The sequence below is a fragment of the Lynx canadensis genome, chromosome A1 (assembly GCF_007474595.2).
Source record: "Lynx canadensis isolate LIC74 chromosome A1, mLynCan4.pri.v2, whole genome shotgun sequence".
NCBI classification, from domain to species: domain Eukaryota; kingdom Metazoa; phylum Chordata; class Mammalia; order Carnivora; family Felidae; genus Lynx; species Lynx canadensis.
In genome coordinates, this window is record NC_044303.2 from 80,388,575 (window position 1) to 80,415,606 (window position 27,032).

Genomic DNA, 27,032 nt, shown 5'->3' on the forward strand with positions numbered 1-27,032 from the left:
TAACCGTATTTGGAAGCAGAGTCTTTGGAGATGTTCAAAGGTATGATAAGGTTATGATAAGGTAATCAGAGTGGGCCTTAGTTCAATATGACTGGTGTCCTTATAAGAAGACTCGAGTACCATGACCTGAGGACACTCACAGGAAGAATGCCATGTGATGACACAGGCAGAGATTGTAGTGATACAGCTGCCAGGCAAGGGACGCCCAGGATGATAGGATGATGCCACCGAGAGAAGCTACAGAGGGCAAGGCTCGATCGTAGACTTCTGGCCTTCAGAACCATAAAACAAGAAATTTCTCTTCTTCTGTGTCCCCCTCTCCCGGGGTGTGGCAATTTGTTATGGGAGCCCCAGGACACTAACAGAGTGCCACTGCCATCATCTCCTAGCCACGACGGCGCTTCAAGCAGAGTGTGCGGGCAGGCAAATTCTGAATCCGTTTCTAAGGCATGTGGTGTCTAAACGTGGTGTCTCTCCCGGTGGGATGGGGGCCCCCAAACGTGAGGCTATGATGGGGGTGGAAGCCAGGGGCGAGGGAAGTGAAAGAATTCACCTGAGGCAGAGCAAAGGGGATGTACGTTTGCATACAGGGCAAAGGAGCAGCGGGCAGGACAGCAGAGAAGCGGCTGTCTGCAAGGAGACAGTGGGTGGGGGCTACTTTAAAGGGGGAAGACGAGGTATGGCAACGCATGCAATTCTCCCTGTTTGCGTAACTGCGCCTGGTTGTAAGTAGCCCGTTGGTCAGTTAGGGGCTACGGCTGTCCTGAGGTGGGTCTCCTGATGGACCTGTGCGTACTCAGCCAGGGGGTCGCCGTGGACCCTTTCTGCATTCCACCGCTCAAGCCTGTTTCCCTAAAAGAGGCCTCCACAAGGCAGGCCCTCAGGAGGAGGGATGCGTGCGGGGGAACGAGGGGAGCGAGCCTGCCCTCCGGGTTTCTGACTCGAGCAGCTGCGATGGCAGAGCTCCGGCTTATGGAGGCGGGGAGCCTGGCGGGGGCCACCGAGCTGGACGGACCAGTCTGGGAGTCCAGGGGACAGGTCGGACACATGAGGGACTGAGCTGCGCAGAGATGCTCCTCCGGACCCTCCACCTGCTTTCCAAAAGCAAAATGTCTGTCAACGAGGCAGCGTGCTGCCCCACTTCCCATAATGCTCCCCGCCCAAAATAGGAACAACGAAAACAACCCAAACCCCCAATCACTACGGCGCATGCTGATGCCCTAACCTGCTTTCCGGCAAAACTCCAGGCGTCCGGAGCTGGGGCCCTGCTGGGTTGGGCATTGAGTTTGTCAATCATGGGAGACCAACTATGACTGGTGGAGGCTGGCCTGTGGGGCGAGGCCGGACTGAGCGCCTGCTTCCGGGACGGCGCGGGCCGCCGTGTTTCCGGCGGCGGCGCGGGGCGGGGCGCGAGCCCGGAAGTCCGCCGATGGCCGTGGGTCGCGTCTGGGTGGCTGCCCGGGTCTGCCGGCGAGGTAAGGTCGCTATCGGCCTTGTGGGCATGGCCACTCGGGCGGGGGCCGCGGCTGTGGTCGCCGGCGCGGCCGTGGTCGCGTTGCTGTCGGCCGCGCTCGCGCTCTACGGGCCGCCGCTGGACGCAGGTACCTGGCCGCAGGCGCTCGTCCGGACGGGAGGCGCCGCCGAAAGCCGGGGACGACGCGGGGGCGTCGGGGGGGGCCGGGCCAGGGCCAGCAGGCCGGCGGAGGTGGTGCAGAGTTTCCTCCGCGTCGCGGACTGGAAGTGCCGGAAGCGCTGGGCGAGGGGACCGAGCGGGTCCTGGGGCGCCTCGCGCAGCCCGGCCCCGGTGGGCGCGCCTGGGGCCCGGGTTGCATGCGGGGTTCACCCGAATGAACCCCCGAGGACCCAGCCCCGGCCTCGGCTGTTAAGTAGGACGGACGGTGTAAAAGGATTTAGGCGTGTAAGGAACAAGCGTGTCCCAGTCGGAGCCCCGTATCCCCTCGAGGGGTTTTCCTCTCTGCCCTGTGGATGTTTATGTACGTTATTTGTGTTTGTGTAAGATACAGGAATATATTTTAAACCGTGAAAGAGCTTGTATATTGTATTTTCTCACTTCTCACAACACGGAGACATTTGTTTATCTGCCTTTGTGTGGAAGAGGCTCTGAGAAAACGAGAATTACGCAAGCCACGGTTCCCTAGCCAGTAAGTAACTGAAGTGGTAAAATTTACTTTTGCTGTAATAGTCATCAGACGGATTTTACCAAAGGCATGTACATAGTTGGGCCTGCCACAGAATAACCTAAGGAGTTTTGGGCTTTTGTTTTTCTGCACGATAGTTGACACACAGCATGAAGTCGTGTTGACACATAGCATGCCATTAGTTTCAGGTGCCAAATGCTTTGAGACGCATAAGGGGCCTCTGGTCACAGTTTGTTCAGAGACTTTTTACTGGTAGCCCTTTCTCCTAAATTTGTACCCTGTGATGAGTTAGTATTTCTCTTGGAGTTTGAAGATTCATTACTAAGCCGACCTGCTGAACTTTTACCAAAACACAGGTGGAGTTCTCAAGCACTGACCCCTTGTGCTAGCTTTAGGGCATCTCTGTTATTGTCCAGAATGCTGTCAGGTGCAGGGACTCCAAATTAGGACGGGTCTCATTAGTGTAAAGGCATGGTGGGCACAAAGAGACATGTTATCAGGGAGGGTCGTTGGCGGTGCGTAATTCCAGAAAACAGCCCAGGTTTATGTAATCTGTTCAGTTCTCCAGTTCTCCAGTCGGCCTCAGCCACTTCCTTAAAACAAACAAAAAACGGGCAGGTTTGACCTGTTCTTCCAGACTTAGAATTGTTGTGAAGACCAGGTGACTTAATTGGGTTAATTTTTTTTTTTTTTAACATTTATTTGAGAGAGAGAGACAGACAGAGCATGAGCAGGGGAGGGGCAAAGAGAGAGGGAGACACAGAATCCCAAGCAGGCTCCAGGCTCCGAGCTGTCAGCACAGAGCTGGACGCGGGGCTCAAACTCACAAACCGCAAGACCATGACCTGAGCTGGTCAGACGCTTAACCGACTGATCGACCTAGGCGCCCTTTAATTGGATACATTTGGAATCGCCTTTGGTCAAGGCCTTTTTCTCCTGCAAAACTTTGATGTTTCTATTTAAATATTTCTGTGGACAACCCCGAACGGGGTCTGCCCCCAGTAAGCCAGCTGAAACCGATTAACTGCCAAGTGTAAGGAAATGTAACTGACCTTGGTTTGGCCCTCAGGTGGATGGGGCGGGTGCTGGTGAGCAGCGTGGATTTACTGGTTCACGAGTGAAAATGCCATACTTCCCGAGTGGTTTTATTCCCCAGTCCCTAATGGTTATGGGGGCAGTTGAGACAGGTTTGATCATCTCTGTCTCATCTTTTGGTTGGTGTGGTGACTATTTGGTTAAAGAAAAACGATTTGCCTTAAAACGGCAGTATTTTGGTACAGCGGTGTCTTCTGGCCTGGCTTACCTGTCACTAACCCAGGTGTCCTCACAGGCCTGTCTCCCTGGGCTCCAGTGTCCTGGTCTGTAAGCGGACAGACTGGCTTCTAATGAGAATAAACCAACATGCTTTGAATTCATCCAACGTCTATGAAGTGTCTTGCTCTGTGCCACTCTAAGGTGGTTGGGGGTGAGGGGACCCCTAGCCTGAATCTGTAGGTGGGGCTGAACCATATTCTGTGTAGGCAAAGGGCTGTGGGGTGGCCTTAGGAGTATTTTGTGTGTGGCTAAGTCCTTAGCATAAAGTTACGGTCCCTGATAAACCACAACATTGTCAGGAACCCAGAACAACCCTTGAATGACCGGTAAGTTTGGATTGTGCTTTCACAATTCTAGACTTTACAAAGCAACCATAGGGGCACCTGGGTGGCTCAGTCGGTTAATGGCCCGACTTTGGCTCGGGTCATGATCTCAGGGTTCATGGGTTCGAGCCCCACGTTGGGCTCTGTGCTGACAGCTCGGAGCCTGGAGCCTGCTTCGGATTCTGTGTCTCCCTGTCTCTCTGCTCCTCCCCCACTCACACTCTGTCTCTCCTTCAAAAATAAATAAATTTTTAAAAAATGTAAAAAGCAACTGTATTTCTTGATGTGGGGAATTTGAAGGAGTGGCCGTTCTTTGATATTCTTGTGTTGTCCAGTCCGATCCTTACGTAGATGTACTAACGTTTGGAACAGACACAGAGCAAGCATTTTCATGACCGTGTGGATTGCTCTCGAGCAGTGATTTGTCACCACATGTGACTGTAATGGCTCTAGCTCCCTTCATGCAGCTCACCGGGGGGTGCCCACGAAAAGACTGTGCAGCCCGCAGATTTGGGGTGTAGACAGGCAGCGCCTCTGGGAGGTGGCACTGTGGACACTCCCCGGGACTTTGGAAGCACAGGGGTCATCGGGCTGGGGCTGTCCCTGAGCAAGCCCACTTGTGCCTTTTCTTGGCCAGAGGTTTACAGTGATTCTGTTTTGAGTCATAGGTTGTGTTGGTTTGCAAGAAGGTAGAAAGTATGGGGCTGACAGTTAAAAATCACCTTATTATTTAGAATGCCATTTCTAGGTTGCTTTTTTTTTTTAATTTTTTAAAGTTTATTTTGAGAGACAGTGCACACGGGAGGGGCAGAGAGAGAGAGAGAGAGAGAGAGAGAGAGAGAGAGAGAATCCTAAGCAGGCTCTGCCCTATCAGCGCGTTGGCTTGAACTCACAAACCATGAGACGATGACCTGAGCCGAAATCAAGAGTGGGACACTTAACCTACTGAGTCACCCAGGCACCCCCCATTTCTGGACTATTTAATTTGTATCCAACTGAGTGTCAGAAGCATGACTGGCAAATTGGGAGTAATGTGAATCTCAGACTTGAATGTGACCGTGAAAGGTAACAAGTGGGAAGTTGCTTTTCCAGTTTGAGAGAAAAGACTTAAAGGAGGATTGAAATGGAATGTGTATAGTTTATTAAGTAGGAATGCATTAAAAACATTTTCTGAAAGATTAGCTAGACTTCAAAATGATACATTTCAGAAACAAATTTGATAATGTACAGCTTGTGTTTTGTGTTGTAATTTCTAAACATTTGCTTATAGAAGTAAAATAAGCCTTTGGATAAAAATCTAGCATTGATATTAAGTCAGCTTTGTGAGGTGTTTTGGTTAACAGGCTATCTCATGTCAGTCTCTTTTGTGTATGCCGATGGATACTTATTTTTCTAAATAATTTGTTTTCCTGTTTTTCAGTTTTAAGAAGAGCATTTTCATTGCATAAACCACATTCAATAACGGATATGGAAAATACTTTACAGCTGGTGAGGAATATCATCCCTCCTCTAACCACCAAGAAGCACAAAGGTCAGGATGGAAGAATAGGTATAGTCGGAGGCTGCCAGGAGTAAGTGACTTGGACCACGTTAGCGTGTCAACAACCTCTGTTACCTGGCTGTCTGCCTCATTAGCGGCCCGCCATCTGTCCAGTTAGACCCCAGTAATCATCTCTAAATGTAGTTCCATGTTACAACACTCGGTATCTTTCAGTGATGAGCTTCTTGACCGAATAGGAGAAAATGGGCCCTGAGTGTGTGGTCCGCGGGGGTTGTGTCGGTGTTATGATTTTCCCTGTGGTGGAGGCTGAGGCTGTTTTTTCTTGCCTTACCCTTGTCTGTATGGACCAGGCTCCATGCTACAAACAGGTATTACTTTGTATTCAGGATAAAAACAGCATGTGTTTGGTGTACTTTGTCAATTTGGAGATGTTCGTGGGAGTCATTAATGAAATTAGGGCCTACTCTTTTCTCGTGGCCCGTTCTCTCTTCTGGTTTTATATATTTTGCCGCTGAGTTATTCGACGCATAACATTTTGTAATTTGTCCTTGTTTTTTAATGTTTATTTATTTTATTTTATTTTTTTTTTAAATTTTTTTTTTCAATGTTTATTTATTTTTGGGACAGAGAGAGACAGAGCATGAACGGGGGAGGGGCAGAGTGAGAGGGAGACACAGAATCGGAAACAGGCTCCAGGCTCCGAGCCATCAGCCCGGAGCCCGACGCGGGGCTCGAACTCACGGACCGCGAGATCGTGACCTGGCTGAAGTCGGACGCTTAACCGACTGCGCCACCCAGGCACCCCAATGTTTATTTATTTTTAAGAGTGAGGGACTGCATGCGAACGGGGGAGGAGCAGAGAGAGAAAGGGAGACACAGAATCCAAAACAGGCTCCAGGCTCCCAGCTATCAGCACAGAGTCTGATGCGGGGCTTGAACTCACAGAGGGTGAGCCGAAGTTGGACGCTTGACTGACTGAGCCCCCCAAGCACCCCTATTATACTTTCAAATGTAGCTAGTGGCGGCCTTTTCTACCTACTGTGAATTAAAAATGCCTCTGGGGAGAGTGAACACGTGATCTAAGAATTCCTAGAGAGCTCTCACTGCTGACTGTCACTTTGTATATTGCCACTTACACTGCTGTCTGCTTCCTGCCTGGCCTGGTGGGCTGCAGTTAGGGTAGGAGTCCTTGGCCTCTTCTGGCACGTTCTTTGTGCAGAGTGTGCAGGGGGCCCGTGGAGGACTTGCACACCCACGGTGTCTTGCTAGGCAGGCTGAGTTGCGCCTTGGCCGAGGTGGCAGCGATTTTCTCTGGTAATCCACGCACCTGATCACATTGTCCTCTAGCCTCCACTCTGCACCTTAAAAGTTCACCTTAATCTGTAAGTAAGTAATTTGCTCTTGCTTGGCTGTTTGTAAGGTTTTCTTTTTTTTTTTTAGAATTCTGCAATTTTCTCCAGATGTGTCTGGGTGTGTCTTCTTTTCAATAATCTTGAGATTTGCTGAGTGCTTTCTGTCTGTAGACATGATCCCTTTGGATGGGGGAAGTTTGCCTTTTACTGGCTCTCATCTCGCACCTGGTTTTCTTCCTGCTACCGCATGTTGGACTCTTGGATCACTAGCTCTTAGCTGCCTTTCTTCCTTTAGGCCCCCAGTTAAAGGACAGCCCTCCTCCGGCCTCTGGGATGGGGTCCCCCTTGGGTCCCAGCCCCCTTGAGAGTGTTGAGGATGTCGGGGGTTTTATTCTTCAGATCCCCTCCAACTCCGGCTTTGTATTTTGGGACGTTTGCATGGGAAGAATCGGTCTTCAGGTTTTCTTTTTAGATAGTCTGGTAGTGTAGCGTGCTAGGGGGTAATTATCTAATTTAAAATCTGCCCATTAGCTTTAGGAACTAACCTTTAAAGTAGGATCCTCTTCATTCTGGTTAGAAAAGCATTATGTACTTGTTTATAAAAATTCAAACACTTCAGAGATGTGTGAAGTGACAGCCTTATGGTACCCCACATGATAATACAGTAAGGACACATCATTAGCCTTCCAGATACTAATGTGTGTGCTGCCACCAGCAAGCATCCCCCGCCCCTCTGCCCTGTGACTGTGGGCAGCCTCTGCTGGGCAAGTAGGCAAGCTGGTTTTCGTTGTTTTGTGTCCTCGTTGTGGGGTGGGCCAGAGAGGGTGTGTGTGTCCTGCCTTGTGCTCCCGGCCCGTTGGCGGCCCTGCTCTGGGAGAGTGTCTCATGTAGAGAGTCCTCGGTCTTTTTCCTAGGTTCCCTTCGCTGCTCAGGATTGACGTAAAGGTTACACTAGTCCGATGACAAGTTCAAGAATTTTCCTCTCTAGGGGCACCTAGGTGGCTCAGTAGGTTAAGCGTCCAACTCTTGATTTTGGCTCAGGTCATGATCTCGTGGTTATGGGGTCGAGCCCCGCATCAGGCTCCTTGCTGAGTGTGGAGCCTGCTTAAGTTCCTCTCCTTCCTTCCACCCCTCTGCCCCCTCGCCCTTATGTGAATGGGTTCTCTCTCCCCTCTTCCCCCCCCCCCCAAAAAGAATTTTCCTTTCTGTGTTTGATGCAACCTTAAAAACAGTTACAGGCATTCTGGAATGGTAGGGTGGAAGCAGGAGGAAGCTGTGTGAGTCTCGGTGCCTGATTGTGTTGTGCTCCCCTGCCCCTGGGGGTCTCCTGGCAGACCCTTCAGTGAGCTCAAGTGGCCGCCTCTGTCTTCCATGTGGGCACCGTGCTGCAGAGAGTGGCGGTCCTGATGTGGCACAAAGGTCTTAGGTGACACAGTGACTTGTCTGGTCGTGACCCGAAGTTTGCTGAAGTTCACTGAACATTTTCTGAGCACCTGCGAGGTGTTGGGGCTTGGGCCGTGTGATTCATGTCTTTGTAACCCTCTGATAAACCTGCTGTATTGCCTCCTTCCCAGAAGTTTCTGACTGTAAGTATCTTCCTTTTTAGGTACACGGGAGCCCCCTACTTCGCAGCAATTTCCGCTCTCAAAGTGGTAGGTCTGTTTACAGCTTCTCTGTCTAGTGAAGAGCTGGTCTTTGTCTTTTAAAGTTTATTTTTGAAAGGAAGAGAAGGAGACGGGGGGGGGGGGGGGGGGCGGTGCAGAGAGAAGGGGAGAGAGAATCCCAAGCAGGCTCTGCACTGTCAGCACAGAGCCTGATTCAGGGCTTGATCCCTTGAACTGTGAGATTATGACCTGAGCCAAAACCAAGAGTCAGACACTTAACCGACTGAACCCCCAGATGCCCCGAAAAGCACCTTGAAATCTATCCTGACCTTGTGCTGTGACCAAAGAACTGGGAGTTTTTAACTGAAGTTTCATTAGGACTGTACTTCAGTGCAATCCTGGGACACCGCCTCTGTCCTGCCTTAAGCAGTTGGCGTCTTTACACCTCGCGATCTCCTAGGCCTTTGATCAAGTCCTAATAGCCCCGTTGGCACAGTATGAGTGAAATGTGCCCCCCGCGGCCCTTAGGGTGACACAGCTGAATTGGTCTGGGTTGACCTGCCTCTTGGGGGGGAGGGGGCGCGGCAAAAGGCTTTCTCCGCAGACCTTTCCTTAGGGTCTGTCCTGCTCTGAGCCACCTTGCCCTAGTGTGGGGCCACGACGAGGGGCTTGTACGGACACCCCTTCGGTGCCTGCCGGGTGGGCCGTGCTTTGAGTCCGCCCTTGTGCTCGTTTCTTAGGGTGCAGATCTATCGCACGTGTTCTGCACGCGGGAGGCTGCACCCGTGATCAAGTCGTACAGCCCGGAGCTGATCGTTCACCCCGTTCTGTGAGTGGGGCCGCGCGGGTGGTTCGCAGCTCGACAGGGGCTGCAGGCGCCTCTGCCCGGTGGCTGCTGTGCTGGGAGGTGACGGGAGGTGCCCTCAGGAGAGGGGACAAGGCCGTAAGGTCAGAAGCCCAGCAGCCATGTGTGTGCAGCGTGGGATGAGATTCGGGCCACCAGGGCCCTGTGCGCCGTGGCTGTCAGAAAGGGCTGAGGCCTCCAGGGAGAGGTCGGGGCCTTGCCTGTGGCCACGCCCCCACAGCAGTAATGAGGAGCCCGTCGGACCGTAGTGGGGCCGTTTCCTCATTCAGCAAATGCTTCCCCTTCCAGTCCCTGCCCTGCTTCCAGAGGGACAGCATAGGACCAAGCAGACAAAACACCTGCTTCTGTGCAGCTTCCTTTCTGGGACAGCCCTGTGCCCTAGAGCTTTCTGCAGTGATGAAAACGTTCTCCTTGCTGCTGACCACGCGTGGCTACCCAGCACTTAAAATGTGGCCAGTGGGACTCAGAAGCTGAGCTTTTATTTTAATTAAACTTAAGTAGCCACATGGGGCTGATGTCTGTCCTATTGGGCAGCAAAGTCCTAGAGACAGACAAGTAGGACAAGTGTGTCAGAGGGCGGTAAAGACCACGCGGAGAGCCAGGGCAGGGGACGGAACACCACATGTCACATGGGGTGCACGCACGTGGCGTGTGTGTGCTTTTCCGTGGGGTGATCGTGAGCGGGGGCCCAGAGGGTGCATTCAGGTAGGGCCCTGCAGACACGGAGAAGGGTTGATGCAACAGCTCAGGCTGCGGGGTGTTGGGGAACAATAGGAGCTCCAGGTAGGGCAGGTGACCAGAGAGGTTCAGGGTCAAGCTTAGCAGGTTGTGGGGGTCATCACGAGGGTCTGGCTTTCGTGTAAGTGCAGAGGGGCCGCTGGAGCCCCTGAGCAGGGCAACAGCCACATCCAGTGGATATTGTAACAGGCTCGTCTGGCTGCTGTGTTGACAGCTCTTGGGGCCCAGGGTGGAAGCAGGGGTTGCATGGGGGTGTCATAGGTGACAGTGAGTGATGGGTACGAGTAGGAGAAGGGGGTAGATTCGCGGCACGTCTGAAAGTACAGCCCAGGGGCTGCTGACAGGTGGGATGCAGGGTAGAAGGAAAAGGGTTGTGAAGGCCGCCCTGGCTTCGGTCCAAGCTGGTTGTCCGTTAACAAGGTGGGGGCGTGGGGGAGTAGGTTCGGGTGAGCCTGACCGTCAGGGGCTGGCTTTTGGGTGTGTTTTCGCTTGCCTGTCGGACATCCGAGCGCATTGCCGTCAGGCACCGGACGAGACGGAGGTGGTCAGGGAAAGGGTAAATCAGGGGTTGTTCACGTGTGGGAGAGGTTTAAAGCCAGGAGACAGGACGAGGCCACCCAGGAGTGCATGTCAGCAGGTTTGGCCCAGCATGTGGACATCTGGGAGCAGAGGGGGGGCGGGGTGTTCTGGACAACCGCACCCTCTTGGAAGTGCCTGCGTCCCTGCAGTCAGTCAGTCACACAAAGACTAAGCACGGCTGCTTGGGGCTCACAGTGGGGTTGTTCTGGGTAAGGCTTTACATGGTGGGTTCCAAGAGTCTAAGAGCGAGATGATGGGTGGGAAGGAGTGACACAAGTGCCTCCAGCTGTCAGGTCTTGTGCTAAGTGAAGGCGCTCTTCCGTTGTACAGGGTCCCCCGGGCGCCTTCTGTGAGTGATGGAGACAGACGGGTTCCCTCCAGAGGGCAGAGATGGTTATGAAGGAGCCACGTGTCTTGTCTGGCTTATCGTAGATGTTGAGAGCTAGGTTTCCGCAGCTGGGTGTTCTGGGGAGAACCCGTGTGCGGAGGAGGCCGGGGAGGCTGATGGCTGGATGCCGGGTGTGGTCCCGGCACAGAGAAGGAACTTGGAATAAGAACGGGGGAATCCAGAAGAACGTGTGGTCTCCCTAAAGGGTAAGCCAGCACGTGCAGACTGTAAGTGCTCTGCCCTTCTTTTCCTTGCGCAGCGACAGCCCCAGTGCCGTGCGGGACGTGGAGACATGGTTGCCCCGACTGCACGCCCTGGTGGTGGGACCCGGCCTGGGCAGAGACAACGTTCTTCTCGAAAACGTTAAGGTAACGTAGAGAATTACCGAACTTCCCTCTTCTCATGGACCCGACTGAGCTCAGAAGTCAGAAGACGAGCACTTTGATGGAGCGTCTGTTCAGTGTTCCGGTGCCTCTTGATGGAGTCATGGAGATGGTTTGGGGGAGGGAGGAGGAACTAGGCAGAGAGAGAGTAGCAAACCTTTAGGTTTTAACAACCAACCGGGATGGGATGAGTCTCTTGCTCTTGGGGCGTCAGCTTTTCACCCTGCAGCGGGGGAGTCACTGGGATCGCTCACGTGCGGGTGTCCCACTCTGCTCTGGAACAAGAGGCGTGGGGACAGACGCCTGCCATGGGAGGACAGCCACTGATTTGTCCTCCAGAGAGCCAAGAGAGCTAACGCTTGGACATTTGGGGCAGATAATCTGAGAGCCAGTCCTGCACAGTTGAACAGTAGTTCCAGGTGACACCCTGTAAACGAGGGGCATTGGGGTGCTCCTGCTTCGGAGCCACCTGCACCAGCACAGGGGGCATGCTGCCTGCCGGGTGCCATCATCCAGCCCTGGAGCCTGGACCTCTTGCTGAAAAGTTGGAGCAATCATAGCTGAGGAGTGCCAGGCCCCTTGGGTCACGTGAGGTGAGAGGGAGACGGGAGGGGCGTCCCCGTGCGTACACAGTGGGTCTGCAGTGTGCTCTTGTCCTGAGATGGTGGCTGTCCACGCAGCGTGGGTGGGACAGGGCCTGGGACAGCCTCTCTGCCACGTGGTTTGTCTTCGGGAAGAGAGGCAAGTGAGGGTTCCTGCCGGAATAGGTTCGGAGTGTTTGGTGCCCCCATGACCCTCAGGATGATGGGATTGTTGATCTTTTGTGACCTACCAGTTCACCGCTGGCCCCGTGACAGAGTGGAGCTCACAACAGTCTCTCTGGCCTCTTTCTTCTTCTTTCATGCTCCTTGACCCTGATTATCGAATTATGGCGAGGTTTCTTGCTCACGTGCTGTGGAGACATAGAGATGCTATTGGTGTGGATGGATCCAACGTAACCTCAAAATTCTGGCTGCTGCTTTTAAGAGCTGTGATCTGAGTGTGTGTGTCCCTCCAGTCTCACGTGTTGGAATCCTGACACCCCCCCCTCCCCCCCCAAGGTGAGGTTTCAGGCAGCGTGGTCTGTGGCTCTGCCTGTTCTGGGCCTTTCCTAGCAGTTCAGTCTTACACTACGTGGCATTTGTGACCAGCTGTGTTTACCCAGCATTTCGGGGTTCGTCTGTGTGCGCTGTGGCCCAGGGCTCCACTCCTTTCATTGCTGTTTGACGTTCCCTTGTGGATGGACCACATTTTGTTTACCTGTCCATCACTTGATGGACGATTGGGTGGCTTCCGCTTGGGCTGTTACGAGTAACACCACCGCAAATCTTTGTTACAGGTTTTGTGATCACTTTTGTTCACGTTTTGAGGAACTTGTGTTTGCTGCACAATTTTTGTTTTTGATTTTTGTTTTTTGCAGCACACTTTAAATTATTTTTTAATGTTTATTCATCTTTGAGGGACAGAGCGCAAGTGGGGGAGGGGCGGAGAGAGAGGGAGACACAGACTCCAAAGCAGGCTCCAGGCTCCCAGCTGTCAGCACAGAGCCCGATGCGGGGCTGGAACCAACAGACCATGAGATCATGACCTGAGCCAAAGTCAGATGGACACTTAACCGACTGAGCCATTCAGGTGCCGCTTGCAGCACACATTTTTAATTCTGATCACGTCCTGCCTTTTAAGAGCTTAATTGTTTTTTAGCTGTGATATTTAGGTTTGTGGTCCATTTTGAGTTGATTTTGACGTATGGTGTAAGGAAGCAGTCCACCTGTGTTCTTTGGCAAGTGGGTGTTCAGTTCCAGCTCCACTTGCCTCGAGTGAGCTGTCTGGGTGTCCTTGCTGGAAATCCGTGGGCGTAAGCGTTTATTTCTGGGCTCTGGTTTCTGTTCATTGGTTTGTACGGCTGTCCATGTGCTGGTGCCACACAGTCCTGATGACGGTGGCTATGCGATAAGCTTTGTGTGCGATCTCTGCAGCTTTGTTCATTTCAAGAGTATTCTGGCTGTTCTGGGTCCCATGCACTTTTCCAGGAGTTTTGGGATCAGCGTGTCAGTTTGCCGAAGAGGCAGATGGGATTCCGACAGGGATTGTGTTGAATCTGTAGGTCAGCTTGGGTGGGGTGGGGGGGGGGTATTGCTGCTGTGAAGTCTTCCAGTTCATATGCTGGTTTTGAACCAGAGTTTTCCAGATCTAGAATGTAGGCTCTTGACTAGCCTCATTCTTTTTATCTGTAGTTTATGCTTGTTCCATGCTAAGTCCTGGACACTTTCTCCTGACAGGATATGTGTATATTTCTCATGATTCTTTTTTTTTTTTTTTTTTTAATTTTTTTTTCAACGTTTATTTATTTTTTTGGGACAGAGAGAGACAGAGCATGAATGGGGGAGGGGCAGAGAGAGAGGGAGACATAGAATCGGAAACAGGCTCCAGGCTCTGAGCCATCAGCCCAGAGCCTGACGCCGGGCTCGAACTCCCGGACCGCGAGATCGTGACCTGGCTGAAGTCGGACGCTTAACCTACTGCGCCACCCAGGCGCCCCTCCTCATGATTCTTAATAGCTACATCACCACATGCCATATTTAACTAGTTCATTTGGGCTGCTTCTGGCTTTTTCCTGTTACAGTGCTGATGTCTTGAACATTTGTGAATGAGTGTGCGTCCATTTCTTTTGGGCGTCTTCTTCAGGATAACCATCTGCAAGTTGTGCGTACGGCTGTTCCCTCTGCTGGAGCGCTGCCCTGGCCAGGACTCTGCTCTGGGGGCCATCATCCCTTCTCCCCTCAGCCCCGTCCCCCAGGGAGTACTCCTGGTTTACTTGTTTTAAATTTTTAAAGAGAGTGAGCAAGCAAGCACGAGTCGGGGTGGGGGGCAGGAGGGAGAGGATCTTAAGCCCTGATGCAGGGCTCAAGCCCACAACCCTGGGATCACGACCTGAGTGGAAATCAGGAGTGGGACCCTCAACCCATTGACCCCTGGGCGCCCCCTGCTGGTTTGTTTGCAGCTGCGTCTTTCTGCTGGACACGCGGGGCTGCTGCGCAGCCTCCTCTGACCTGTGGGGGCGCTCGTTCACTCCTTTCCATCCACCCTGTAGGACCCTGTAGCGCTAACTGGATGTGCGGGGAGAGAGGTGTGGTCGTGTCATTAGCTGGTCTCCCTGGGCGCTGCTGTCCCCTCTGTCTGCTGTGTTCCGGGGCCCTGGCCGCCACTGTGGCCGCTGTCCTGGCAGTGGAGTCAGTGGGGACGGAGCCACGTGCACAGTGCACTTCGTACGAGTCCTCCGAGTGATGAAAGCAGTTGGTCCTTCAGTGGGCAACTGACACTTGGCTCTGTGCTTCAGGAGAGCCAAGTGACCTGTGACGTTACACGACTCAGATAGCCCCGCTGTGTTGCCTGAGGTTTCTCGGTGTTTGAACGTGGACTTCACCGTTCTCTGTGAGAAATGTGATAGGAAAGCACAGAGGTGGAGGCATCCTCGTTGTGGCCAGACACTGCAGCCTGCACCCAGAGATCCGGGAAAGTGGAATTAGCCAAGCTGAATCTGTTCTTTTTTTTTTTTTTTTTTTTTTTTTTTAAATTTTTTTTTCAACGTTTATTTGTTTTTGGGACAGAGAGAGACAGAGCATGAACGGGGGAGGGGCAGAGAGAGAGGGAAACACAGAATCGGAAACAGGCTCCAGGCTCTGAGCCATCAGCCCAGAGCCCGACGCGGGGCTCGAACTCACGGACCGCGAGATCCTGACCTGGCTGAAGTCGGACGCTTAACCGACTGCGCCACCCAGGCGCCCCAAGCTGAATCTGTTCTAACGGGAGAGCCAGACTCCAAGCAAGCAGGAGTGTTTTCGTTGTAAGGGAGGAAGTACGGCTCCACGAGGCTCCTGTGCCCCGACCCTCGTTTGAGGGGGCTTTTGGCCGCTCTCCCGTCGCTCACACCCGTGTCAGCAAAGGACCACTGAGGCTGTGGGGCAGGGCAGCTCTGGTCTCATGGGCTCTTCGTTTCATTTTCAGAATAACTTTGTATGAAACGTATGTGGATTTACCTTTTAATGTCTTAAGTTATTTCTGCTTACCATGTATTTTGTTTTACTGTTTTCTTTTTTTAATGGTTGCATTTCAGGTATGTGCAGGTCCTCAGACCCTCCAAAATAATTTACTTGAAGGAAATAGGAGTTTAAAGGTAAATGTGTGTTAGACCTAAGCAGTTGTCAGGCTCAGGGCTAGACTGTGTACTTAAAATGATTACTGCAGCTACCATTTGTGGACTGTCAGCTCCCTTGCCAAGAGCTGGGTAAATCTTTAGAGGCGGTATCTCTAGTCCTCATACAAACTTCAGAGTATTACTCAAGGCCTTATCCTTACTTTAGCGATCAGAAAACCCGGTCTCACAGAAGTAAAGTGACTTAAGTTCACTCAACTCTAAGTGGCAGAGCTGGGGCTTCGGGGACGGTCTTTGGACTCTGAGCCCGTGTACATCACAAGACGCTTTCCGGAGGTCCAGAGCGTGTGACCTGGCGATGTCCTAGCTGCTCAGTACATATCTTGAACCGTTTCACTTGAAGCCTAAGTTAAACAGTTGCCTCACAGAGATCGACACATCTTACAAATCCCAAGTCAGGGCCGTCATTAAGGCAGCTGTCACCTGTCCTGGATTTATCCCCTGGTTCCTTTGCTTTTCCTCTTGGGCCCAGAAGACACTGGAGTTTACGCCGTTGAGGCACTAGACATCTGTACCTGCCTGCTCAGGTGGCCACCACAGACAACCACAGGCGGGGGCTGGGACAGCAGACATTGGTCCCCCCGCTCCCCCCGTCCTGGAAGACGTCTGACAGCAGAGTGTCAGCAGGTTTGCTTTTTCCCGAGGCCTGTCTCCTTGGTCTTCCTGCTGTGTCATCACACAGTTGTCTCCATGTTGTCCGTGTCCTTCCTCTTCTCCCGTTCCAAGGACACCAGCCATCCTAGAGCAGGGCTCTTGTTTCATTGTTCTCTTAATGTTTTCTACTTTCAAGTGCATTTGCAGCACATGATCTTGTAGAATACTGGTTCATAGCAATAAGCAAGTGTATGTATGTTGATCATGGATAGATAACTTAGCGTATGTGGATCCTGAGAAACTTAACAGAAACCCATGGGGGAGGGGAGGAAAAAAAAAAAGGAGGTTAGAGTGGGAGAGAGCCAAAGCATAAGAGACTGTTAAAAACTGAGAACAAACTGAGGGTTGATGGGGGGTGGGAGGGAGGGGAGGGTGGGTGATGGGTATTGAGGAGGGCACCTTTTGGGATGAGCACTGGGTGTTGTATGGAAACCAATTTGACAATAAACTTCATATATTGGGGGGAAAAAAGATAATTTAGTAAAAAACTTCTGAAACTTGGAGTATAACCTTGTCAGAGGTGATTTACTGCTTATTATCATCACTGGTTTTATTTATCTTTTTAAAGTTTATTTCGAGATAGAGTGGGCACATGCGAGTGCATATGTGAGCAGGGGAGGGTAAGAGAGAGAGGGTCCCAAGCAGGCTCCCCCCTGTTAGCGCAGAGCCCAGTGTAGGGCTCAGTCCCACCCTGGGATCCTGACCAGAGCTGAGGATATTAATGAAAGGCCGCCCAGGTGCCCCGTGGTCACTTATTTTAAAACACAAAATGTTAGGAAATTTGCATAAGAACTGATGATTGGAACCCCGGTGAGTGCTGATGGAAGAGTGGGAGACTCTGCCTTGGGGTCCACCCTGTGGGCTGGCCCTGACTTCCAGAGGGGCCCGCTGTTGGGTCAGGGGGGGGTCTGTTCTGTTTGTTGCCCACATTTAATTTCTGCTTGTCAATGACCCGTTGTTGTAATTCATTGCGGAACTGCTTGCTTGGTGTTCTTTGAATTCCGCCGAGGGGTGAGGGCTTGTCGCTCAGTGTGGTTTCCTTTTCCTTGTAGGGCATCTTAGAAGCATCCAAGGCCAGGGATGTCCCCATCATCATCGATGCGGTGAGTGTGGCCTCTCCTCTGCTCCCCTTCTCACAGCCAGGCCCCGAGGCTGTGCACTAAATACCTGTTCTTGTCTGCAGGACGGGCTGTGGCTCATTGCTCAGCACCCGGCCCTCATCCACGGCTACCGGAAGGCCGTTCTCACTCCCAACCATGGGGAATTCACCAGACTCTCTGACGCCGTGGTGAGTTTGCTGACTTCCCAGGAGACGGGCGTGAGCCTGAGTCCCTCCTGAGATGGCGTGTGAGGTACCCCCTCTCCACTCTCGAAGACGGGGTGGGGCGATGCTGTGATTCTGCCCCCACCTGTCCCTGCACATGGCCAGCGGGTAGATGCGTGTTCCCCACATGCTAACAGTGCTGTTGGTTCCTGGCGGGGCATGTGATGATGGGGCATCTTCTCGCTAGCGTGTCTCTTGGTGGATGAGAGGTGGGTGGGTGCTCTGTGGACAGCCCATCCCTGCCCGCGTTGCCTGGCCCGTGGAATGTGGGTAATGACGGCATCACCTCGTAGGGCCTGTGAGGACGAAATGACACAACAGATGTAAACCCACGAGTTCTTCCATATTGAGCACCCCGTGAATGTTAGCGTGTCATCATTCAGGCCTGTGTCACTTCTGTGAGCCTTGAAAGTTCCACCACGGGCAGTGTTCCTTGTCGACAGGAGGGCGGTATTTGTGCTGCTCGTGCCGCCGTTGGCGTCCGCCGACAGCCTTGTCTGTGATGTCCCGCCTCGCAGCTTAGGGACCTTGTGGACGGCAGTGATCATCGTGAAGCCGTACGGAGACTCAGCCAGGCCCTGGGGAACGTGACCGTGGTCCGGAAAGGGGAGCGGGATGTGATGTCTGACGGTGAACACGGTGGGTAGCTGTAGGCCTCATGCCTGTCAGCCCGGGTGGCCATGCTGGGCCCTGGGCCCTGGAAGACCCGTCCCCGTGGCACATGCGGTCCCTTGTGCCACACGTGTTCCACACAGAGGGACTTCCTGATGAGCTTAGTTTTATTCCTGTTTGGCAAAGGGGACTGAGCATGCAGGGCGTTCACCCTCCCTGACGCCAGGGGCAGTGGCGACGCGGTCCGGTCAGCAGGGGGTGCTCCGGGGTCCCTGGCCTGCTGCCTCCCACTCCTTTGGGGTCATAGACAAGTTTGACTATTCTACTGCATTCTGTTCTGTTGTGAAAACAGTGGGAGAGTGAGGAGGTGCTCGGAGCTGACCCCGGGGAAGGGGTTGCCAGGTGCTGGAGGGGCTGCGTCCCCCTCGTCCTTGCTCCGGGGCCTGTGGGCTGTTGAGTGGGCCGAGCGGGGGGAGGTTCTGGCGGCTGCAGCGCCTCCCTAGTGCCCCGAAAGCCGGTCCTCTGCTCACTTACCGTGATGGGGGGCAGGGGTCACACCGGCTGTAACAGCGTGACCCAGGACTGTCACTTGCCGTAAGGGGAAGAAACCCTTGTGCACCGAGAGTGCTCACTCACGTGGCCGCGGTCAACAGACACAGCAAGTGTCCTCTGGGGGACCCTGACACCCTTGGGGCTTTTATTGCTGGAGAGAGCTCTAGAGTGTGACACGTTCAGAGGCTGTAATAACCCGTTTGCAAGATCTGTATTTTCAAAACAGCTGCTCGTGACACAGTGTGAACGAAACGGTCACAGCTGGGTCTGTGCCGGGGGCACTCGCGTGGCACGCACCTCCCTGAAGGCGGTGCCGGTCCCTGGGTGGCCTGGGCTCTCGGAGCCCGTGAGCCTGGCCACCCCGTGTACCTGTGCTCTTCTCCGATGTGTCCGGCAGCAGACAGTTGTACGAGTCTGCTCGCCACCTGTGCGGCTCAGGTGGTTCCAGACCCGTCTGGCTTTGCTCTCCTTAAAACACACTGCTCATTAGGAGCAGACAGGAAGGGCCGGAGCTGATCCAGATCGCGCCCCGGGCACAGGCCAGCGTGCTCTGACGGCCCTGTCCCTCCTGCCCCGCAGTGCTCGAGTGTGCCCACGAAGGTAGCAGCCGCAGGTGTGGCGGCCAGGGAGACCTGCTGTCGGGCGCCCTGGGTGTCCTGGTGCACTGGGCGCTACACGCCGGCCCCGAGAAGACAAACGGGTATGTGACGTCTTCTTCCCTTGTCCTTCCGGTTCCCAGCCGTGTGAGCCACTTCGTTTGCTCGTACATATAGCCGCTTGGAACGTTGCAGGGGAAAGCTCGGGATCACGTGGAGGCGACCCCAGGGCAGGGGGGGGGGGGGTCCCAGGACGGTCACCCGCACAGCTCCTGCTCCGTGCGAGGTTGGGGCCCTGCCCTGTTGCTCGGCGCCCATGGCTCCGAGGTGTCAGGAGTTCTTAAAGCCCCCCAGTTAATTCTAACATGCGGCCATGCTCGGGACCCTGTTCCAGGGGGTACGAGGTGTACCCCCTCGTACGGCAGAAGCGTGGGACCAACACGCGGGGCCAAGGGGAGCCGGCTGTGCCCGCTGTCCCGAGAGAGTAGTTTCCTCTGAGTGGCAGGACTGGGAGATGCAGGCTTGGTTCACATTCCCGTTTGGAACTGTGAGCTCAGGCAGGTTCCCCCACCCCGTCCTCCACACGCATCATGTGACACTGGTGGCCACATGGGCCGGGGCGGGATGTCCCGGGTCTGGAGGCCCCCTCGACACCCGTGAAGCTATATGGGACCTGCAGGGTGGCGGCACTGCTGGTGGGCAGGGACCGCGCGGGTGCCGCACGGGGGTCTGGTGTCAGGGGCGAGGACCTGTGTTCTCAGATCTTCAGTCATCCTCGCACCCTGGCACCGAGGGCGCTCTAGGCCATGCTTTGTGGGGGGAAGCTGCGGTGTGTCGTCCAGGCAGGTGGGTATTGTGTCCGGGCGTATCCATGTCCCTGGTCATAAAGCCGCCTTCTGCCTCAGGGGCCCGGCAGGCTTGAACCTGTTTGAGGTGTCAGGGGGACGTGGGAGGGAAAGTGGAGCCTGTCTGACGGTCCTCCCTCCAGGTCCAGCCCTCTGCTCCTGGCCGCCCTGGGCGCATGCTCTCTCACACGCCAGTGCGGCCACCAGGCTTTCCAGAAGCACGGCCGCTCCACCACCACCACCGACATGATCGCGGAGGTCGGGCCCGCGTTCCGCAGACTCTTTGAAACCTGAGCCGAGGCAACGGGAAGCAGGCCGCGCCACGGATGGGGACGCTGCGTTTGTCACGGGCCCCCGTCCTTGGGGTACGAGAGCAGCATGATCCACAGGTTGGTTTTGGCCTTAACACGTAGCTATAGTTGTTACAGGGACTTGAACAGGATTCCTGAACTTTCCTGGCTGTTCAGCAGTGATGGAGAGAAAGACGTACACGGTCCCTGCCCCTGAGCTGGTGCTGTGGACTCGGCCTGCTTCCTGTTTCTATGAGGAGCTCCCCGTGCTACGTGCCCCCCCACGGGGATCCCCTGGGTCCTGTCCAAATACCTGCACGATGATGAGCTGTGCTTTTTAAAATTGAGGCCCCCCGGGTGGTGGCATGGCCTTTGTTTTCTTGTTCACGTTTGCTTTTTAAACACTGATTACATTGAAACCCAGCAGAAATAAGCATTGGTGGCTTGGGCTAATGGAAGCATTTCAGAACAATCAGTGATTGGTTTTTGGAGGAAACGACACTGAGCCCTGAGCGTGTGGGTGGGGCTCCAACGTGGCCCATCGGGGCACGGGGACTGAACACGGTCAGACAGCAGGGCCCTGCTGGTTGGAGGTGGTGTGTCCTCAGGAGCAGATTCCGGTCAAGAAGTTGATGTCTGTGTGATGCCTGGGCAGTCGCTCGTGACCCATGTGGTTCCTTCAAACGTCATTTTGCCCTGATGGTTAGGGTGATACTGTGTGACCCCTGACCCCAAATGGATCCTTCCTTTAAAGCCACATTTCTTAAAAACCTGTCTCTCCCTCCCCACCCCCCTTGTTTCAGGTGTAACTTTAAAAACTTCACTGTTTTTCGTTTTGGGGAATTATATCTAAATCCTGGTGACTATTAAAAGGCAAATCTGGTTTATTTCAACGTATGGTTTTGTATTCCTTTTTTAGCAGACGCCTTTCTTAGGTGAGGACACAGACGGCAGGGAGATGAAAATGTAAAAAGCCTGTCGCCAACGTTGTTAAAATGCACTCGGCCTTTCCTTCTGCTGAAAATAAACTGTAGTAGTCACAGCAACGGTTTTTATGGGTTTGCTCTAAGTACAAACCCTCTTGCTCAAAATTCCTGTAGCTAGGGGCAAGTGGCTGTTATGAAAATTAACTGCTTTTGGGGCGCCTGGGTGGCGCAGTCGGTTAAGCGTCCGACTTCAGCCAGGTCACGATCTCGCGGTCCGGGAGTTCGAGCCCCGCGTCAGGCTCTGGGCTGATGGCTCAGAGCCTGGAGCCTGTTTCCGATTCTGTGTCTCCCTCTCTCTCTGCCCCTCCCCCGTTCATGCTCTGTCTCTCTCTGTCCCAAAAATAAATAAACGTTGAAAAAAAAAAAAATTAAAAAAAAAAAAAAAGAAAATTAACTGCTTTCTTGTGCTTTTACAAACCCGTCTGAACTTACTAGCTCCAGCTAGGGACATGCTTTTCCCCGAGAGCAGGCTAGCAACACAGAGCACATTTGGGGGGCCAAGGTCGGCCTCCGGCCATCAGGGGACAGTGTGACCCCCAGGTACTGAAGGGACTCTGGTATCCTTGTAAGAGGCATACCTGCCTGGGGTATATTTGCACGAGCTGGGTCACTGTAGGCAAGTCTAGTTATGAATGGGTAGAAGGGGGCACTGGTGCCTTTTGGGATCCTGGAGGCCAGGGATGAAGTGAAGGTGGCCGTGTGCTCACCCACAGGCCCAGGAAACGCCAGCTCGGCCGTATCGGACAGCAGCGGGGGGGGGCGGCGGGAAGAGACGGACTGAAAGCAGGGAGACCACACGCTCAGCCATGCCATGAGCCACGTGGCCATGTCCCGCCCTGCAGTCTGCTCTCTCCTACGTGTGACTTGCTCTCACCCTGGCATCCGGGCTCTTCCAGAATCGGCCCCTGGAGCACTGCCCAATTATGTCTGCTCAGAGGCCAGAAAGGATGGCACACGAGAACCATGGTTGAAAAGGTTACATGTGGCATGAAGAGACCACAGTCAGAGTGAATGCAGCAGTGACTGCGGGAGTGGTTATGTGGTTTCCTATGATTAACACGTTACTTGTGTAGCCAGAAGGGAATGTAGGGACGGGTCCTCACCCCTAGTTCAGCACTGCCCAGGGCTCAAGGTGCAGGCCACTCCGTCCTGACTCCTGTGAGACCTGCGTCCTGATGTCGGGGCTCCAGGGTTCATGGGGTCCTGCCATGGTGTCACCCGGGGGCACAGGGCCAGCGTCAAGGACCAGTGCTGCCGAGGAGGTTTGAGAACTGCCCCTGTCCATCGGCACCATGAAGAATGCACATTTCAGGCATACGGTGTCACTGTGATTTACTTCCATGTTCACTGAACAGCTACAATAGGAAACTTTAATGTAAAGCTTTTACAGAACTGTGTCGGGAGCCCTCAGCTCCCTGGTCTGTGGTCCTGACCCAGCAGCTCCCACGTGGACGTGCTGCTCCTGTCCTGCAGAGGAAGAAGGTTCTGGCTGAGCGGACTCCCTCAGCTCATGGCGTGAGGGGGCGACGCAGGGCTCACTGCCACCCCACTGCTTCCACGGGCCTGGGCCACCTGGGCCTACTCCTGCATCCGTCCCCAGCCGCAGCATCCCCTCCCCAGTACATATTCCCATGGATCCCTTGTGTCACTGGGGCGGGGGAGGGGTGGTCCTCTGCTCACGAGCGCCATCAGCCCAGCGGGCTCTGGCTTGGACCACTCCGCGTCTGCGTGCCCCCGCCTGGTTTACAGAGGCCCTCGGGGTGACGGTGCCCCCGGCTGCGGTGGCTCACCTTAATGCTGATGCCGTGGGCGGTGAGGTCCTGGCGCAGAGCGTCACATGCCTCCAGCAGGGGCTGCCTGTCCAGCCGCTGCTGCCGCTGGGCCTCCCCGGTGGCCTTTCCGCTGGCCAGTGCGAACTGCCGGACCTTGAGCCGGAACCGGACCAGCTCCTCCACCACGCTGTGGAGAGTGGCCTGGCTACCGTCGCCTGGAACGAACTATACCCAGGGGAGCGGCATGGTTAGTGAGGCCGGGAAGCGGCCGTGCCTGGGGTGGGGGGCACAGCACGTCCTCCCTGGGCTGGGCCCTTGGCCCCTCTCCACACTCCTGGCCTGCACGCCTGGGTCACCAGGCAGAGCTCCCCGCTGCCACCCACGTCCTTGGGAGGGAGGGGTCCCCGGGAGGCCAGGCGGCCGGGCCAGGAGCTGCGAGTGCATAGATGTGATTACCAAGAGTCGGAAAGTCCACACCATACTGACTAACGGAACCGAATCTATTCCCTCTAACCAGATACTCAAAACTGCATAAACCTCACACTTGGTTCGCACACTGGCCAACACTCCCCGCGCCTGGGGGAGAAATTTCAGCGGGTCGCATGCATCTGAAGCTGCCAGAAGTTGTCTCCCCCCGACACAGCTTCTTCCTTATGGGAGGGGATCCTAGCAGCTGTTCACATGTGTGAATTACACATTTCACAACTGTGGGGTCAAGCTTCTAGAACCTATACTATCCTCAGTTACTGCTTCTGCAGTAAAAGACGATTTTCCAACTACAAAAACGTGAGCCCCAAGTGGGAGCCGGTATCAGCTGCCGAGGTGGGGAAGGTGAGGGAGCACTTTCTGATGAGGGCCGGGCCGGGCAGGCTTCTTACTACTCAACAGCACAATCTGGGAAGAGAAATCCCAGCACGCGTGTGACGGTCACACCTGTCTGCAGCCCTGACCTTTCCCCTCCTTCCCTTGGTCTCGCAGTCCTGAAGCCATCAGGCAGGACAGCGTGGGGAGGGTGCCATGGAGGTGGGGCCCTGGAGGGGGTGTGTGCGGAAGGCTGCCTGAGGAGGAGGCTGGGGGGGGGCAGGGGAGGGGGGCAGGAGACACCAAGGGGCTCGGCCGGCAGCTTACTCTCAGAAGGCTCAGGAAAAACGTCCTCTGTGCAACTACCTACGTTTTGAGTCTTACAAAGTCAACACCACACAGGAGCACGCGTGCAGAAGTGACAGCAGGCAGTCTGCAGCCAATGGGCTGCTGGTTCCGCGTGGGCTTCCGGCGGCTTCCGGAAGGAAGATACTAGCTCTAAGCCTCTTTTCTTTTTAAAGAATGTGTTTTAAGCACGTAAATAAATTCAACACAATTATCCACTGAAATGAACATTTTAAAAGGGGAAAAGTCAGTGGTTCCTGCACATAGTCCTAATCCTACAAGTGAGGCCTGAAAAGAGAAAGGTGTACCTGTCTGTCCGCCAGAGAGATCCCGACGGTCTCGAAGAAGTGTTCAATGTAGGACACGATGGAGCCGAACACGGCAGGACTCCTGGGACCACTGGACTCCTGGGGCAGATCACCCAAAAGGGGCGCTTTCAAAGCACAGGAAGTGACGTGGAACAGAGACCTGGAAGGTCCCCGCCGGTCCCGGCTTCAGGTCCTCGTGCCGGGAGGACATTCTAGACTCAGTCCTAGAGCTGCCCCTCACCAGCCACTGCACGACGGGGAAGCCACGTCACCCCTGCACCTCAGTCTACCCATATGTAACACAGGGATCTGGTAGGTCTGAATGCTTGTGTCCCCCAAAGTTGGATGTTGAAACCTAACCCCCGGTGTGATACTCTCAGCAGGTGGGTCCTTGAGGGGTCACTGGCTTATGGGGACAGAGCCTCACCAAGGGGATTACTGCCAAGGCCCAAAGATGGGCCGGGTGGGGTGGGCACAGTTGGGGTCCCAACACACAGCTTCCTCCAGTGTCCTAGTTCACATCCCATCAAACTCTGGTTCCCCCGAGTTCCCCTGAGCAAACGGGGGGATCAGGAGGTACTTCCTGTATCAGCAAACACGTGATGCTGCCTGTCCGTGTGTGCGACCTCCCTGCTCTGGGAGGGCGGGTCCCGGAAGTCAGGGGAGGCCTGGGGGCCACTCCAGGAGGCGGCAGGGTGGCATCCCTGCCTTCCCGCCGAGGGAAAGCGCCACGGCCGTGTGCTGGGGCTACCTTAGTGCGTGCCTGCAGCTGTCCGTTCCCGCGGTGGATGAGGTCCATGACCGCATCCACCGCCGCAGGTGTGTCAAAGTCGTCTGCCAGCGCAGCCTTCACAGCCTCCCTGGTGTGGCGGAGCCTTGGAGAGACACGGGTGCTCCTCAGTGCCCCCGCCCTGCCCAGCACAGGGCCCTCCCCACTGCAGACGCCCCTCCTGAGAACAGGGTAAGACTAGCCCAGAATCGTCATGTTACCCCAGAATTCAGAGGGAGAAAGCCCCTAAAACCCAGGTTTGAACACCCCTGTGCGTGTGGGCAGCTCATAAGGGTTTAAGAACGCGGTGGTAGGAAAGGCAGCGTTCCCGAGAGGCCAGGCCGCATTCGGCCCACATTACACAGCAGTGGCCTGGGCAGTCTTGGAGGGAAGGACAGCACGAGGTCAACCCCCCTGCCCAGGAGCCTGCAGACAGGGCACCTGGTCCCACGGTGAGAGCCCAGCCTCCCTCAGAGGGAGGGCAGCCTCAGGTCCCGACGGGCCACCTCAGGGTCACGCAGTCCCAGCAGGCCACAGCAGCTTGTGCCCTGCCCCCACCCCGTGAGCCACACCTGTCTGTAGGCAGCTAGCTGGCCAGAGCGTCTGGGATCCAATGGCCCCTAGGGCCTGCCCCCATCTCCCCCAGGCTCTGAGTGCGTCCTGCTCCCCACACCTGGCTGCAGCCTCTCCACCTCCGTCCCTCTGCTGTGACACCCCTGCCAGCCAGTGCAGTCTCCGTGACAGTCCACCTCCTCCCCACCCCCCCCCCAGCCATGGCAAGGACATGCAGGTGCCCCTTGGCCCTCCCCTCTCCTGCACGCCTACTGCCTCACACACTGAAGCTTTGTCTGTAAGACGGGCTCCCTGTTGTCCACCATTACTGGACATCCCCCCACTTCCTGCGAACTCCCCGATTTCCAAGCAGGTGGAGCCCCGGGACCCTTTCTGGCATCGTAAGCAGCCCTGAACTGGGGCGGCAAAGCCCCTGGACACTCGCCCCTCTGGTGGGCCTGCGGCCCTGGATGGTGGGGCAGTGGCTGCTCTCCAGCCTGGCCTGAGTGACCAGGAAGCGAGGAACAGGCCACAATCAGGGCTCTCTGTCACAAAGCAGAACCCGGCCTCCAGAGTGCCGAACGGCCTCTACCCCCTCCCTCCACCAGGCCCAGTAGTGAGGAGTGCCCAAGGCAGAGAGTGTCCACCTGTCCCTTGGACCCGCCATCTAGACGCCTGCCGAGTCTTGCTGATGGCGCCACCCCCCCCCCCCCCCCCCCCGCCTGTCCCAGTGCTCCAGGCTTTGCTGCTTTTCCTCCTAACCGACAAGCACTTCCCCAGTTTCCTGGGTCTTTCCAGCTCCTTTCCATCTCTGATGTCAATCCCTGGTCTTGTGAACACATCTAACCACTTAACAAAGCAGCAGAACCAGGCGATTTCCATGTGGAGGGTCAGGGGTCCCCCCACGTCTCCTGCTTAATACTTACCTCGGCTGCCCTGTGACCACAGACACCCGCGTGCAACAGCAGGGGGCGGGGGACACGCACTCATGCAGACCCGCAGGTTGACTCCCGATCAGGTCTGAGCTCAGCCACCGAGACCACCCCCCTCCACTCGGCCTCGCACCCGCCAGCCCTACCAAACCACGGAGCGAGGCGCCTGGAACCTCTGTGCATCACTCACCAGCACACCAGTGAGCGCCCCGTCTGGGCACAGGTGTCACCCACCC

At 55.0% G+C, this 27,032-nt stretch overlaps 2 protein-coding genes across 5 annotated transcripts in view; one reads left to right on the forward strand and one right to left on the reverse strand.

Annotated features, from left to right (window-relative positions):
• The first annotated feature begins 1,392 nt into the window (after positions 1 to 1,392).
• NAXD (NAD(P)HX dehydratase) lies at positions 1,393 to 21,224 on the forward strand. 3 transcript variants are annotated; one of them, XM_030314136.1, is made up of 10 exons: positions 1,393 to 1,475; positions 5,217 to 5,367; positions 8,256 to 8,301; positions 8,994 to 9,082; positions 11,083 to 11,191; positions 17,165 to 17,215; positions 17,296 to 17,400; positions 17,955 to 18,075; positions 19,180 to 19,300; positions 20,185 to 21,224. In XM_030314136.1, the coding sequence occupies exons 1-10, from the start codon at positions 1,430 to 1,432 to the stop codon at positions 20,333 to 20,335; spliced, it is 990 nt and encodes a 329-aa protein (XP_030169996.1). In that variant the 5' UTR covers positions 1,393 to 1,429; the 3' UTR covers positions 20,336 to 21,224. The 3 variants fall into 3 exon arrangements, with proteins under 3 accessions (XP_030169996.1, XP_030169986.1, XP_030170005.1); XM_030314126.1 differs by lacking the exon at positions 1,393 to 1,475 and adding an exon at positions 1,501 to 1,601; XM_030314145.1 differs by lacking the exons at positions 1,393 to 1,475; positions 8,256 to 8,301; positions 8,994 to 9,082 and adding an exon at positions 1,501 to 1,601.
• Positions 21,225 to 22,632: 1,408 nt separating this feature from the next.
• The window catches only part of CARS2 (cysteinyl-tRNA synthetase 2, mitochondrial), a 45,544-nt gene continuing 41,144 nt past the window's right edge, over positions 22,633 to 27,032 (reverse strand). For both annotated transcript variants that reach the window (XM_030314112.1, XM_030314103.1), the window contains 4 exons: positions 25,295 to 25,418; positions 24,544 to 24,642; positions 23,108 to 23,314; positions 22,633 to 22,784 (listed from right to left, as the gene is read on the reverse strand). In XM_030314112.1, coding sequence (XP_030169972.1) covers positions 22,725 to 22,784; positions 23,108 to 23,314; positions 24,544 to 24,642; positions 25,295 to 25,418 — 490 coding nt within the window. In that variant the 3' untranslated portion in view covers positions 22,633 to 22,724. The remainder of the gene's footprint in view (positions 22,785 to 23,107; positions 23,315 to 24,543; positions 24,643 to 25,294; positions 25,419 to 27,032) is intronic.